The sequence below is a fragment of the Ascaphus truei genome, chromosome 1 (assembly GCF_040206685.1).
Source record: "Ascaphus truei isolate aAscTru1 chromosome 1, aAscTru1.hap1, whole genome shotgun sequence".
In the NCBI taxonomy this organism is placed as follows: Eukaryota; Metazoa; Chordata; class Amphibia; order Anura; family Ascaphidae; genus Ascaphus; species Ascaphus truei.
Window position 1 is genome coordinate 469,723,608 of NC_134483.1, and position 16,803 is coordinate 469,740,410.

Sequence of the window (16,803 nt, forward strand, 5' to 3'; positions counted from 1 at the left end):
TTCCGGGTCCTACAGTGCTCGAGGAGCTATGAATATCTGGGAAATATCAAAGGGGGCTTACAGTATCTCTATACTTTATCAAGATCTAAGCCATTAGGATATTATCATCTCCTAATACTCACTGATATATGGAGCAAGGGGCAGATGATTTCCAGATAGAAATTACAAGGGAGGACTGTATGTACAACAACAAAGGAGACTATATTAAGTTTATTTACAGATGGTACCTTACCCCCAGAGATGGAGGCAGATTTTCCCGGGGCTATAAATTTATGTTGGAGAGGTTGTGAAGGTGTGGGAGATATGGCTCATATTTAGTGGTTTTGCCCAAAAATACAGAAGTTTTGGGTAATGGTTCAAAAAATGATAGGAGAAAATATTGAATTAAGAATTCCCTTAGATCCGCTCACAATGGTTCTGGCAAAACTCATAGAGAATATGAACCAAAATTCAAACAAATTGGTGTCACACACTATTCTGACTGCAGCAAGACATTTCGATTGCAGGGGCCTTGAAAAAGACTCAGAAAGTGAATGGGGTCCAAACAACAGAGATATTATTGGCATTTCTAAGACATAAATCTAGTCATTTCTATAAAGTGTGAGAACCCTGTTTTATCAGGGAGAGCTAAGGGATCAGGTTCCCCTTTGGAGGAACTTTAGTGGGAACTAGAAAGGATCTAGGAGTAGACCGAACCTGGGAGCTACAGCAAGGGTGTGTATTGTGATATGATGTATGATGTTACTTTATGATATGGTGTATCTAATACTGTTGTTGTAATTAGTGGTACCCCCTCCCCTTTTTTTCTGTTTCCCTTCCAATTTCTTTTGAAAAATAAAAAAATAAATATAAGTTTAAGGAAAAAACAAAAAAAATCAGCATTAAGTGTTTTAGTGTCTAAATGTATTATCATTTTGAGCTCAAATGTTTTCCATTCTTGAGTGCTTGTAATGATTCCATTTGAGAATTTGGATTTCTGTGTAGGTTCATTCTGGTTTGAAGTTTTTGACTTGTTTCACCAATGTAGCATCATTGGTCACATTTGCTGCATTGAATGATAAGTACCACATTCATGGATGTGCAGCCGAATGTTCTATGTTTGTGACTGGCTGTTGGATCTTGGCATATATGTTTGCAAAGTTTGCACCGTGTGATGTTGCATGGTATTGTGCCATTCTCAGCTCTCGAAAGCTTGCTTTATAATATCAGTTGTTAGTCCAAATAAAAAAGGTATCACCAAATACTGAAGTTCTCATTTACTCTGCACTATAATTAAACATAAAAGTTTTCTTCACTCTCATTTACCCCTGTGTATTTAGCTGAAGGGTAAATCAACTTAATCAGTTTTCAGCAAAGTTAAATCTACAAATGTAGAATTCCTTTAAATGTTTACGTTTTTCAGATATGTTGAACTCATTTTTCAAACCCTGCATGTACAGAATACTATAAATACAATGGACACAACAAATATATTTCACATTTGAGAAGAACCGATTTTTGTAATTCCATTGTGTTTGAATGAAGTCATTTCAGATTACTATTAAAAACTAATTAGCAACATGACAATATAAGATTTTGCAGCTTTTTATTATTACAAGCTATCGGTTTTCTAGAAAGAGATTTATTTGTGTAAAGAAATGCCAAAGAATCCAGATATATAGACAATTTTCCATTGTACTGTACATGTTCTACCCACATTGATGAAACGCTTATGTGCAAAGTCTACCTTAACATTACATGCACAAATGTTGAGAAAACTAGTTACATTGCCAATTAAATATATAAGGGTTTTTTCGGGCATGAAAAGTTGGTGAATGTCTATGAATAAACATTGAATAGTTCCTCATTTTTACACAGTAAATGGTAAAATGTTTCCATTGCAGTATCGTTTTCAAAACTTAGTCGTCTTTTATTATTTCACTCCACAGTCATACGCTGCTGCCATGTAGGTCATTCTGTGAAGCTGCACAAGAAGGCTGTGAACCAGTGCTTGAGATGGTGAACTCATCATGGCCAGAGTTTCTGAAGTGCTCTCAGTTCCGGAACAAAACAGACAATAACAACACGAGCAGGGTCTGCTTCACACCACAGCAAGAGAAAGGAAAGCAATGTAAGGCCTTGTGCTTGGAGCTGGTAACACAAGCATGTTTTTCTTTACTTCTGTAAAATGGTTACGGTGGTGATTCCATAATATAGTAGAGACAAAGATTAGCAAACTATATCCACAGAGATTTCCCAAGCCAGCTAATAGGTGAGATGGCAGCTGTTAGGAATCTGCTTTAAAATAGTAAGTTACATTTAGTATAAGTGTCCAGCATGTTAAACCAAATGTAACATTTCAAATTATATATTTTTTTATTATTGTAACACATGTATTGTAACAAATCCACATAATTAAACCAGGTACAGGTATAGGTTTTGTGGATAGAAGATCTTCATATTTGTGTTATGTGGAGAAGTGGGCTATTAGTAAAGGTGCATGTATTAAGTGGTGCGAAGTCATAAAGAACCTTTAAGCACTGTAAGTAATTTTACGACCCATTCAATTTATGGCTTAGCACCGCTTAGTAAATATGGACCTTTATCCTTTAGAGCAGTGATCCTCCCTGTCAATAATGTTGCCATTAATGAGTGACTCACAGGCTAATATGGTACTAGCTGTCATTTTTGGTTCACTAACAAAAAGAGTATCTTTCCAGGAGCCTTCCACAGTTTTAATAGGATAAGGTACATAAAACACAAAAGGGATAACATACAGTTAACATCAGTAAAATAAAGGGGAAGGTGAACAAATTCATATAATTTACACAGAAGGTTATAGTCCGTGGAGAAGACGAGATCCTTGGCCCTAAAGTAGTTGCAGGGTTTCAATATAGTCCAATGAGAGGTTCACAACAAGTCCATTGTTCCCCCAGGCAGTGCTCTTTAAACATGTTCTCCCCCATCATTCCCTATGGGGTTTTTTTTTTACCAGTGAGGGATGCTGGGAAGTTTTTAATCACAGTGCTTGCCTGCACACAGAAAAACCTTCGAAAGGAAAAGGGAATCCCAGCTGGACGGGATTAATGATTCCACAAACAAGGTTTGTATTTGCGCCGTCCAGGGGGAGCATGTAGGAGAAAAACAACACAAACAAATCTAAGTGCAGACGATAGTGCAATGTATGGTGTGACACTTCAAATCTTGGCTCTTATGTGCAGCCTACTCACAAGATGTCAATAGTTTTAAAGAGACTCCAAAACTGTGGCAATACAGACAACCAAGGGTGCTAGGTTGTCTTGGATCTAGGAAGTGTTCTCCTAGCATCAAAGCCTCATCTAAGCAGGGGTCATATATCAAATGGCAGTAGCTGCTGTTTGCAGCTATAGTATGTGGTAGAAACAACAAGGGAGATAGGGAGTGATCACAGGACCATACTAATTGAATGAAGTGATTGGGTATATAAATAGGTAATCAAATGATGGGTGCAAACTGTGAACTAAAAAGTGATTCAGAAAAAGGGAGAAGGGGAAACATAAAATGGATGTGCCCCCTAAAAGAATTCACTTAAATGCACACCAACAAAGTGTAAAAATTAACTTTTAATAAATTTACATAAAACATATATTACCAAAGTAATGTGTAATGTGAATTTAAAAATGTATTAAATCAACATAATCAAGCATCCGTTGCCTCAATCATAGCGTCATACTATCCCAGTTGACCACTCAATTGGGATATAGAGGACAGAGGATGCTGTGAGTCAGGGTGTTAACCCCTCTGGAGCAACGGTGAGACCAGATGGTGAAAAGTATATATAAATATTCACGAGTGAGTGGCCGACGGATTCAATATCCAGCTTCCCTGCTAAATTCACATCACTACGCACTTCAATGAAAAATTGGCAGTATATTTGAATAAGAGTGCTAAAGTGGTAGAGCTGGCAGATACATTAATAATGATGGTGAATACACTGTATCACGAAACTGCCAAACACAGCAGTACTGGGGTGAATTCACAGTACTGAACTGTGAAAACGCCTCACATGAGGAGCAAAGAATGCAGGCACACTGACTGAAAATAAATAAATAAATGATTGACTACAAAGGTCTACACAGTTAGGACCAGGAGACTGCAGACACTACATTAAAACAGCTCCAAGTAGGAGACTGACAACATTGCGCGTCCAACGCGCGTTTCCCTCCAGCAAAGGAGCTTCTTCAGGGACAAATTTTACTGGGGGAGAGAGGTCTGAACCCTTTTATACCCTTGCAGTACCTTAATTGCTAAATCAATGACTATCAGCTGTTGCCCATGCGCACTGAGCTCTCTCCCAAACTAACTTGATAAACTGCTCAGATGCTAATAAAAGGCAGTATCATTGGAATCCTTGGCATTGTACCTTTATTTTAAGCTGTTTATATCGTAAACCGATCATTGGTAGAGCTTCTGAGGCCATAAAACATAAGCGCCGCATAGAATGTTAACTGCGCATGCGCGGGGACTTAGAAAACATTTCTATTATGACCCGTAAGTATCGCGCATGCGCGGGAACTTAGAAATTATTTCAATCAGTTCCATACACATTGCGCATGCGAGGGGACTTTGAAATATTATGTGGTTGTTAGTCATTCCGATTGCGCATGCTTGGGGACCTAGAAAACATTTATATTATGGCCCGTAAGTATTGCGCATGCGCGGGAACGTAGAAATAATTTCGATTAGTTTCCATACACATTGCGCATGCGTGGGGACTTTGAAATATTACGCGGTTGTTAGCCGCTCCGACTGCGCGTTTCGAATTGTTTAATTGACTTATCTATCACTGCATTTTAAGTTGACACATTGTGTAGAACAATATACTCATGGGGGTTTGCTAACAATTTTATCTGTATAAATATCTTATATAAAATGTGTAACATAGGTCCTACATACCCCTATCCTCTTCCTATAGCTAGTACCCGATATATTTGCTTCATAACACTCCTATCCAGGTGCCATCAGCAGGAGTGTGGCTGTTTGGTTTTATCAGCCCACCTCTGCTGATTCTATGGCTATACCTTGGCATTTGTTGCTATATTGTAGAATTTCTGAGTCCTCACGCATGCGCACTATGGTTGGGCAGACACTATAATATTCCCTAAGTCCCCGCGCATGCGCTATACCATCTGCTAGAAATCGCGCAGAATTTCAAAGTCCCCACGCATGCGCAGTCCGAACGGCTAATAACCGCGAAGAATTTCTAAGTCCCCGCGCATGCGCTATACCTATGGCTAGGAATCGTGCAGAATTTCTAAGTCTTCACGCATGCGCTACACGTTTGGACTTGTATGTAATAATTTCTAAGTCCCCACGCATGCGCAGTCGGAGCGGCTAACAACCGCGTAATATTTCAAAGTCCCCACGCATGCGCAATGTGTATGGAACTGATCGAAATTATTTCTAAGTTCCCGCGCATGCGCAATACTTAGGGGCCATAATATAAATGTTTTGTAAGTCCCCAAGCATGCGCAATCGGAACGACTAACAACCACATAATATTTCAAAGTCCCCACGCATGCGCAATATGTATGGAATTGATTGAAATTATTTCTACGTTCCCGCGCATGCGTGATACTTACGGGTCATAATAGAAATGTTTTCTAAGTCCCCGCGCATGCGCAGTTAACATTCTATGCGGCGCTTATGTTTTATGGCCTCAGAAGCTCTACCAATGATCGGTTTACGATATAAACAGCTTAAAATAAAGGTACAATGCCAAGGATTCCCCTGATACTGCCTTTTATTAGCATCTGAGCAGTTTATCAAGTTAGTTTGGGAGAGAGCTCAGTGCAAAACACAAAAGGGGAGATGGAGCGCAGAGAAAGAAAATGCCAAGGTAAGATAGGGTCAATTTATTTGAACAACAATGCACAGTATTACTTACAATTGGTTTAAAACAGCATACATTTAGAAGTTCCCACAGAGGTCTGTATATGCGTCTGTTTGGCACCCCCTGTCCCGACTGCAACACACTGCTACCGAGTCTCACAGGGTCCCTGACCCGGAACCGGAAGTGTAACAACCCAAAGGTGGTAGGCGGGCTCTCGAGCTAAGGCAAAGGCTATGGCAATAGCAACAGCCACTCGTGAGATGACAGGGGGATATCAGCAATGCTGGAATTGGGAAAAATCTACCGTGCTAGAAATGCACTCCTACCCAGGAGTGCAACATAAAAGTATTGAGCAACCCTCAACGCGTTTCACGCAGTACAGCGCTTCGTCAGGAGGTAATAGGGCACTACAGGAGGTGGTCCTATATAGGTCACCACCTAATTGCCCAACACAAAATACATGTGTTAAACATAATGCAAATACTTCCCAAAGGTGAATGTGACTAACGATGAACACACATATACATAGAAAGACACAAAAACATATTCCTTATACATAATAGATACAATATTAGCTAAAGTTATCTCTAATAATACTACATATCCATCTACACTTATAACAATGATTAAATTAATGATTAATACTTAAAATATGTTTTAAATAGATAGCTGCCCATTTTTTATCACTGATATACAATTTACATGCTATTATAATTGAACCTTAAAAAACATATAATTCCTAATCCTTAGAGTCCTTATTAAATTAAAATAAAATTAAAATGACCGCAATATAATATCCCCATTTAAAATTATCTATACCTAAAATTTCCTAAAAATTGATGTTAAAATGAATATACATCAAAGATGAAACGGAACATCTATATTTCATTTTTTATATATATTTATTTAAGGAAAGGATTTAATTCTATCATCTCGTTAAGGCCACCTGGGATTTTACTTTTCAAAGTATAAATCCAATACTGTTCTCTTTGGAGTAATTTTAGTTCCCTATTGCCTTTCCTAATATCTCTTTTTATAACCTCCAACCCTCTAAAATGTAAACCCTTTGCTTCTCCATTATGCTGCTCTAAAAAATGCATAGCCAAATTGTGTACCTTCCTCCCTATTTCGATATTTCTTGTTGCATTTTTTATACAATTAATATGTTCTCCAATCCGTACTTTTAGTGGGCGAATGGTTTTACCAATATAGTATTTTTTACACGGACAATCAATTATATAAACCAAATGGCTTGTTTGGCATGTGATAAACTGATTTATTTTGTATTCTAGTCCTGTCTGGTGATCTTTAAAAACTTTCTCTTGGGACATGTATTGACACATCACACAATTGCCACATTTCTTCACAGCACCAGTTCTTCAGAGTTACTCCGCGAGATGTTTCCAAAGACCCAATGCCAATTTTTCATAGTCAGTTCAGTGACACCCACTGGTGTTACTATTTATTGATCCACCTGATATATTCTTCAATAACCAATACTGTACTATTTTTTCCAGAGCCAAACCTCAGTTCTTCAGAGTGAATCCACTGCCACTTTCCAACACAAACTGACACTTCATCAAAGTAATCTGATGCATTTCTACTCTAGATACTCAATGCTAATTCTTAAGAATGAACCACTGTGATGGATAAACCAGCAGGGCTCCCCTAAATAAAGGTTAGGCTTAGCCTGCTCCCTCTTAGCCCTGACAGGTACATTTATTTGGGGGAAAATTATAAGTAAAAGTATATTTACAGTACAATAGTATATATATTTTTTGGTAGAGTGTATACCCAGGTTTAACACTATAGACACCAGGAATGGCATTCTGACCCCCTCTTGTCACATCCACCAGAGGCCCCCTACAGTGCTTCCTCTGTCCTGTGCCTGGCTGAGCTGTTAAACGTCACAAAAAGAGCTTTAATCACTGCGGAGCCTTCCCCTCCTAGTAGACAGCTAGGTGCCCATCTCTGTAGGGAGCAGTAACTTCTTCCTCACCATAGTGCTACAGTTTCCCTGCTGTCAGCTTAGCCTTAGAAAGCTCCTTGGTGAGGTGCATATTCTGGTCTGTATGATCTGTGTACCACATACTATAGTTGGGATATAGAGGACAGAGGATGCTGTGAGTCAGGGTGTTAACCCCTCTGGAGCAACGGTGAGACCAGATGGTGAAAAGTATATATAAATATTCACGAGTTAGTGGCCGACGGATTCAATATCCAGCTTCCCTGCTAAATTCACATCACTACGCACTTCAATGAAAAATTGGCAGTATATTTGAATAAGAGTGCTAAAGTGGTAGAGCTGGCAGATACATTAATAATGATGGTGAATACACTGTATCACGAAACTGCCAAACACAGCAGTACTGGGGTGAATTCACAGTACTGAACTGTGAAAACGCCTCACATGAGGAGCAAAGAATGCAGGCACACTGACTGAAAATAAATAAATAAATGATTGACTACAAAGGTCTACACAGTTAGGACCAGGAGACTGCAGACACTACATTAAAACAGCTCCAAGTAGGAGACTGACAACATTGCGCGTCCAACGCGCGTTTCCCTCCAGCAAAGGAGCTTCTTCAGGGACAAATTTTACTGGGGGAGAGAGGTCTGAACCCTTTTATACCCTTGCAGTACCTTAATTGCTAAATCAATGACTATCAGCTGTTGCCCATGCGCACTGAGCTCTCTTCCAGAAAATGGAGACCGCGCTCGTCTGAAACCTTCAAGGGGATTCTTCTGAGATGCCTTTCTTCCCGCTGCTCCTTCTCCCTCCGGTGATCAGCCGGCCACAAACAGTCCAAGTAAAAAACAAAAGGGGAGATGGAGCGCAGAGAAAGAAAATGCCAAGGTAAGATAGGGTCAATTTATTTGAACAACAATGCACAGTATTACTTACAATTGGTTTAAAACAGCATACATTTAGAAGTTCCCACAGAGGTCTGTATATGCGTCTGTTTGGCACCCCCTGTCCCGACTGCAACACACTGCTACCGAGTCTCACAGGGTCCCTGACCCGGAACCGGAAGTGTAACAACCCAAAGGTGGTAGGCGGGCTCTCGAGCTAAGGCAAAGGCTATGGCAATAGCAACAGCCACTCGTGAGATGACAGGGGGATATCAGCAATGCTGGAATTGGGAAAAATCTACCGTGCTAGAAATGCACTCCTACCCAGGAGTGCAACATAAAAGTATTGAGCAACCCTCAACGCGTTTCACGCAGTACAGCGCTTCGTCAGGAGGTAATAGGGCACTACAGGAGGTGGTCCTATATAGGTCACCACCTAATTGCCCAACACAAAATACATGTGTTAAACATAATGCAAATACTTCCCAAAGGTGAATGTGACTAACGATGAACACACATATACATAGAAAGACACAAAAACATATTCCTTATACATAATAGATACAATATTAGCTAAAGTTATCTCTAATAATACTACATATCCATCTACACTTATAACAATGATTAAATTAATGATTAATACTTAAAATATGTTTTAAATAGATAGCTGCCCATTTTTTATCACTGATATACAATTTACATGCTATTATAATTGAACCTTAAAAAACATATAATTCCTAATCCTTAGAGTCCTTATTAAATTAAAATAAAATTAAAATGACCGCAATATAATATCCCCATTTAAAATTATCTATACCTAAAATTTCCTAAAAATTGATGTTAAAATGAATATACATCAAAGATGAAACGGAACATCTATATTTCATTTTTTATATATATTTATTTAAGGAAAGGATTTAATTCTATCATCTCGTTAAGGCCACCTGGGATTTTACTTTTCAAAGTATAAATCCAATACTGTTCTCTTTGGAGTAATTTTAGTTCCCTATTGCCTTTCCTAATATCTCTTTTTATAACCTCCAACCCTCTAAAATGTAAACCCTTTGCTTCTCCATTATGCTGCTCTAAAAAATGCATAGCCAAATTGTGTACCTTCCTCCCTATTTCGATATTTCTTGTTGCATTTTTTATACAATTAATATGTTCTCCAATCCGTACTTTTAGTGGGCGAATGGTTTTACCAATATAGTATTTTTTACACGGACAATCAATTATATAAACCAAATGGCTTGTTTGGCATGTGATAAACTGATTTATTTTGTATTCTAGTCCTGTCTGGTGATCTTTAAAAACTTTCTCTTGGGACATGTATTGACACATCACACAATTGCCACATTTGTAGTTGCCCATCGGTTAACTTAAAAAACTTTCTTTTACAACAGATTTATTCTTTAATTCTTTTAAAAGGCTTGGTGCTAAAATACTTTTGAGGTTTTTGGCCCTCCTAAAAACTACTTTTGGTTTGTCGGCTAATTTATTGTTAAAAACAGGGTCCATTAATAGAATATTCCAATGTTTATTAATTAATGTCCTTAACTTAGATTCTTGTTTAATAAAATCAGTTATAAAAAATGGTGTGGAATTTTCTTGGACTTCTGATATCTTTTTTTTGGGGATCAATAAATTAGATCTTGGTCTAGTTCTACTTTTCATTAAAGAGTTTTGTAGAATCTCTTTATTGTATCCTTTGTCTAAAAACCTCTGTGTTAGAATATTTGTTTGATCATCACAGTCCTTTTGTTCAGAACAATTCCTGCGTATCCTTAAAAATTGTCCATAGGGGATATTGTTGAGCCAATTCACAGAATGATTGCTCGTATAATCTAAATAGGAATTGGCGTCCACCTTTTTAAAAAATGTTTTTGTAGTTATTTTATTATCTATTACCTTTAAATGTAAATCTAAAAAGTTGATTTCTGTTGTGTTGATATCCCCACTAAGGATTATGTTACGATCATTATTATTGAGGTATATAATGAATTAATCTAGGGCTACTTTCGATCCAGACCAAATCAGTAGAATATCATCTATGTATCTACCGTAATAGACCAAATGTTCACGATATGTATTGTTGGACCACACATAGTCCTCTTCCCATAGTCCCATAAAAAGTCCTGCATAATTGGGAGCGAATCGTGTGCCCATTGCTGTGCCAGTGGTCTGGATATAAAAGTCACCCTCGATCATAAAATAGTTGTGTTGTAAAATGAATAAAATACTGTCTAAAATGAATTCTTGCTGCGTAATTGACAATGTAAACCGATGGGCAACTACAAATGTGGCAATTGTGTGATGTGTCAATACATGTCCCAAGAGAAAGTTTTTAAAGATCACCAGACAGGACTAGAATACAAAATAAATCAGTTTATCACATGCCAAACAAGCCATTTGGTTTATATAATTGATTGTCCGTGTAAAAAATACTATATTGGTAAAACCATTCGCCCACTAAAAGTACGGATTGGAGAACATATTAATTGTATAAAAAATGCAACAAGAAATATCGAAATAGGGAGGAAGGTACACAATTTGGCTATGCATTTTTTAGAGCAGCATAATGGAGAAGCAAAGGGTTTACATTTTAGAGGGTTGGAGGTTATAAAAAGAGATATTAGGAAAGGCAATAGGGAACTAAAATTACTCCAAAGAGAACAGTATTGGATTTATACTTTGAAAAGTAAAATCCCAGGTGGCCTTAACGAGATGATAGAATTAAATCCTTTCCTTAAATAAATATATATAAAAAATGAAATATAGATGTTCCGTTTCATCTTTGATGTATATTCATTTTAACATCAATTTTTAGGAAATTTTAGGTATAGATAATTTTAAATGGGGATATTATATTGCGGTCATTTTAATTTTATTTTAATTTAATAAGGACTCTAAGGATTAGGAATTATATGTTTTTTAAGGTTCAATTATAATAGCATGTAAATTGTATATCAGTGATAAAAAATGGGCAGCTATCTATTTAAAACATATTTTAAGTATTAATCATTAATTTAATCATTGTTATAAGTGTAGATGGATATGTAGTATTATTAGAGATAACTTTAGCTAATATTGTATCTATTATGTATAAGGAATATGTTTTTGTGTCTTTCTATGTATATGTGTGTTCATCGTTAGTCACATTCACCTTTGGGAAGTATTTGCATTATGTTTAACACATGTATTTTGTGTTGGGCAATTAGGTGGTGACCTATATAGGACCACCTCCTGTAGTGCCCTATTACCTCCTGACGAAGCGCTGTACTGCGTGAAACGCGTTGAGGGTTGCTCAATACTTTTATGTTGCACTCCTGGGTAGGAGTGCATTTCTAGCACGGTAGATTTTTCCCAATTCCAGCATTGCTGATATCCCCCTGTCATCTCACGAGTGGCTGTTGCTATTGCCATAGCCTTTGCCTTAGCTCGAGAGCCCGCCTACCACCTTTGGGTTGTTACACTTCCGGTTCCGGGTCAGGGACCCTGTGAGACTCGGTAGCAGTGTGTTGCAGTCGGGACAGGGGGTGCCAAACAGACGCATATACAGACCTCTGTGGGAACTTCTAAATGTATGCTGTTTTAAACCAATTGTAAGTAATACTGTGCATTGTTGTTCAAATAAATTGACCCTATCTTACCTTGGCATTTTCTTTCTCTGCGCTCCATCTCCCCTTTTGTTTTTTACTTGGACTGTTTGTGGCCGGCTGATCACCGGAGGGAGAAGGAGCAGCGGGAAGAAAGGCATCTCAGAAGAATCCCCTTGAAGGTTTCAGACGAGCGCGGTCTCCATTTTCTGGAAGAGAGCTCAGTGCGCATGGGCAACAGCTGATAGTCATTGATTTAGCAATTAAGGTACTGCAAGGGTATAAAAGGGTTCAGACCTCTCTCCCCCAGTAAAATTTGTCCCTGAAGAAGCTCCTTTGCTGGAGGGAAACGCGCGTTGGACGCGCAATGTTGTCAGTCTCCTACTTGGAGCTGTTTTAATGTAGTGTCTGCAGTCTCCTGGTCCTAACTGTGTAGACCTTTGTAGTCAATCATTTATTTATTTATTTTCAGTCAGTGTGCCTGCATTCTTTGCTCCTCATGTGAGGCGTTTTCACAGTTCAGTACTGTGAATTCACCCCAGTACTGCTGTGTTTGGCAGTTTCGTGATACAGTGTATTCACCATCATTATTAATGTATCTGCCAGCTCTACCACTTTAGCACTCTTATTCAAATATACTGCCAATTTTTCATTGAAGTGCGTAGTGATGTGAATTTAGCAGGGAAGCTGGATATTGAATCCGTCGGCCACTAACTCGTGAATATTTATATATACTTTTCACCATCTGGTCTCACCGTTGCTCTAGAGGGGTTAACACCCTGACTCACAGCATCCTCTGTCCTCTATATCCCAACTATAGTATGTGGTACACAGATCATACAGACCAGAATATGCACCTCACCAAGGAGCTTTCTAAGGCTAAGCTGACAGCAGGGAAACTGTAGCACTATGGTGAGGAAGAAGTTACTGCTCCCTACAGAGATGGGCACCTAGCTGTCTACTAGGAGGGGAAGGCTCCGCAGTGATTAAAGCTCTTTTTGTGACGTTTAACAGCTCAGCCAGGCACAGGACAGAGGAAGCACTGTAGGGGGCCTCTGGTGGATGTGACAAGAGGGGGTCAGAATGCCATTCCTGGTGTCTATAGTGTTAAACCTGGGTATACACTCTACCAAAAAATATATATACTATTGTACTGTAAATATACTTTTACTTATAATTTTCCCCCAAATAAATGTACCTGTCAGGGCTATGAGGGAGCAGGCTAAGCCTAACCTTTATTTAGGGGAGCCCTGCTGGTTTATCCATCACAGTGGTTCATTCTTAAGAATTAGCATTGAGTATCTAGAGTAGAAATGCATCAGATTACTTTGATGAAGTGTCAGTTTGTGTTGGAAAGTGGCAGTGGATTCACTCTGAAGAACTGAGGTTTGGCTCTGGAAAAAATAGTACAGTATTGGTTATTGAAGAATATATCAGGTGGATCAATAAATAGTAACACCAGTGGGTGTCACTGAACTGACTATGAAAAATTGGCATTGGGTCTTTGGAAACATCTCGCGGAGTAACTCTGAAGAACTGGTGCTGTGAAGAAATGTGTATATGGGATCATTCTGAAATAGTATTATATTGATTTGTAAGGGATGACTGAAGAAGTCTTGATCATGGAGGATTCTATAGGGGATCACCCTGAATACATCCTGGGTATCTGGGAACACCATGTGGATCCTCGAAGTAATATTGAGAATCCAAGAACGTTCCAGAGGCACAGTCTGAAGAAGTGTATTTGGCTATTGAATTGAAGAATACGTTGAGTTGTCACGGTGAAGACATGGAAGTACAGTGTGTACCACAAAACATCTGAAAAACAACACTGGTCAATGCCTCTTAGTCTACCAGTCTGTCTCGGCATTCAACATTCACTTGTAAACTTTTCATGGTCATAATACACATTTTACACAAGGATTCAGGTTTAATATAACAAATGATAACCTACAGCTTTTGACATGAACATTGTGTGTTAAAGAATGTTTTAACAAAACAGTTGCTGTTTCTTTTTTGTTGTTGTTGAGGAGTTGTCCTTGATTATCCCTTTGGTGATGAATTGTAACAGGTCAAAGAGTTAAGAGGGGGAGTTGAAAGATGTAATACAATAGCATGCTAATGCTAACTAAGGCTTTAAGATGATAGGATAATGAAAATAAAACGTTTTCTCAATCATTCCTCATATAAATATTTGTACTCATTTTCATTAGATTACATGGAAGGCATTACCAGAGAGTGAAGGTCAAACTTCATCGGTCTTTACTGTCAAATTGTCCATATGGCCTTTTAACCTATCTTCTTAGTTCTACAGTACATTTAGTACAACCAACAAAACTTAATTGGCACTGAGTAAATCTGCTCGAGTTAACACCTTGGTAGCTGCCAGTTCTGCTCTGTTTTCAACTTTAGATTTCTTTTCAGTCTGGTGAGCATTAACCACCACATGAGAATTAAATTATAACATTGGGATTAAGTTAACTCTTTAAAGGCCAAAGTAGCTACCAGTGGTTTGGCCAACAGAATTTCCTCATGCAATAAAACATTTAGACCTGAATACATCAAGCTCCGTCACGATCACATTACTATAGAGTTAATATATCACCCAGTGAAACAAAAAATGTCTTATTTCCGCAATTTTATGATGGATGTCTTACATAGTTACATAGTTACATAGTAGATGAGGTTGAAAAAAGACTTCCATCCATCAAGTTCAACCTATGCTAAATTTAGACAACAGATACTTTATTCTATATCTATACTTATTGAGCCAGAGTAAGCCAAACAAAAAAACCCAATTAAGGGGAACAATTAATTCCAAGAATTGGCAATCGGATTAATCCCTGGATCAGCATCCTTCCCATGTATACTTATTTGGTATATCCCTGTATACCTTTCCCATCTAAAAAGATGTCCAACCTTTTTTTGAACAAATCTATTGTATCTGCCATCACAGTCTCCATGGGTAATGAATTCCACATTTTAACTGCCCTTACTGTAAAGAACCCTTTCCTTTGTTGCTGGTGAAATTTCCTTTCCTCCAACCTTAAGGGATGGCCCCGAGTCCTTTGTGTCACGGGAGACGCGCTTAATAACACATTTATATTTCGTGGGTCCTGATTGAGCAGAACAGGTTGAGCAAAATAAACTGAGATTTATTCCCTTGATAGGCAAACACACAACAACTGCAGAATAACTTAATAATTACACTCACGGGTAGAGGAACAGAGGATAATGTCCAGAAAGGTGCCCAAGCACCAGAAGATTGTCCTTTAAAATTTAGTCCTTTTGCAAATTGCCAAATAAATAGCCAGTCCAATCCTTCTGTGAATGTGCAAAGTCTTTTCTGGTTCTTTGGGATTTGCTGGAATCCCCAGGGCTAACGAAATCCTGAAGCAGGGCAAGTATCCTTGTTGCGATGTTTTTAACCCCTTGCGTTCTGGAATCATAGCCGCTGTACTTAGGTCTTATCCGCTTGAAGAAATCAGGTAACAGCAACAGCAATAACACAGGAATCACACCGGAATGAGGGGTACAGGCCTTTTTAAGGACAAGGGCCTGTGAAGGGATACATTAGCCTCATCCCATTGGCAAGGAATTATCTTCCTCCTATCAGAACCTGCCAGGTCACATGGGCCAGTCCTACAGCCAGCTCAGGTATCTCTGAGCATGCTCAGTAAGCAGCTTGGTAGCACTGCTAAGTAAAAAGGGGGCACTCATTTCTGGGGACGCAATGTCTGGAGTTTGGGTCCCGAGGTGTGAAATATCCAGGAGGAGTAACAGGACCTGCTACTCATAAACATCCTGATTAAGTGACACTTTACGAATCTGGGATCTTTCATCCCAACAGGGGGCTCCTGTATGCATAACATTTGGTCCTTACTGCCTTACAAAGGCAGGCAGACAAAAAAATAGCATCCGGCCTGTACATTTTAAAACAGCAACAGAAAGGCACTTCACTGTAGGTAGAGATTAGCCTGCAAAATGGGGACAGCCATGCATATAGAATTAACCCCTTCATCCCCAACGTGAAATAGGGGTAACCAGCTAAGCCCACTGCCTTTATTAATGCGCTGATTACCCCCATTTTCGCCACACTTTGTACTGCCCGTGGGATGAATAGTTCTTTTGAAAGCTCCTTGTATTGTCCCTGAATATATTTGTATATAGTTATCATATCCCCTCTTAGACGCCTCTTTTCTAATGTAAATAAATCTAATTTAGCTAGCCTCTCCTCATAAGTTAGAATGTCCATCCCCTTTATTAATTTGGTGGCTCTTCTCTGCACTCTCTCTAGTTCAATAATGTCTTTTCTTAGGATTGGTGCCCAAAATTGTACTCCATATTCAAGGTGTGGTCTTACTAATGCTTTGTAAAGGGGCATAATTATGTTTACTTCCCTTCCATCCATTGCCCGTTTGATGCAAGATAAGATCTTGTTTGCCTTTGCAGCTACTGCATGACATTGGGCACTATTGCTAAGCCTGCTGTCTACAAGCACTC

At 38.6% G+C, this 16,803-nt stretch overlaps 1 protein-coding gene across 1 annotated transcript in view; it reads left to right on the forward strand.

The window, feature by feature from the left end:
• The window catches only part of CORIN (corin, serine peptidase), a 330,632-nt gene that overhangs the window by 204,666 nt on the left and 109,163 nt on the right, over nt 1–16,803 (forward strand). The window contains exon 5 of the mRNA XM_075566957.1: nt 1,929–2,110. Coding sequence (XP_075423072.1) covers nt 1,929–2,110 — 182 coding nt within the window. The remainder of the gene's footprint in view (nt 1–1,928; nt 2,111–16,803) is intronic.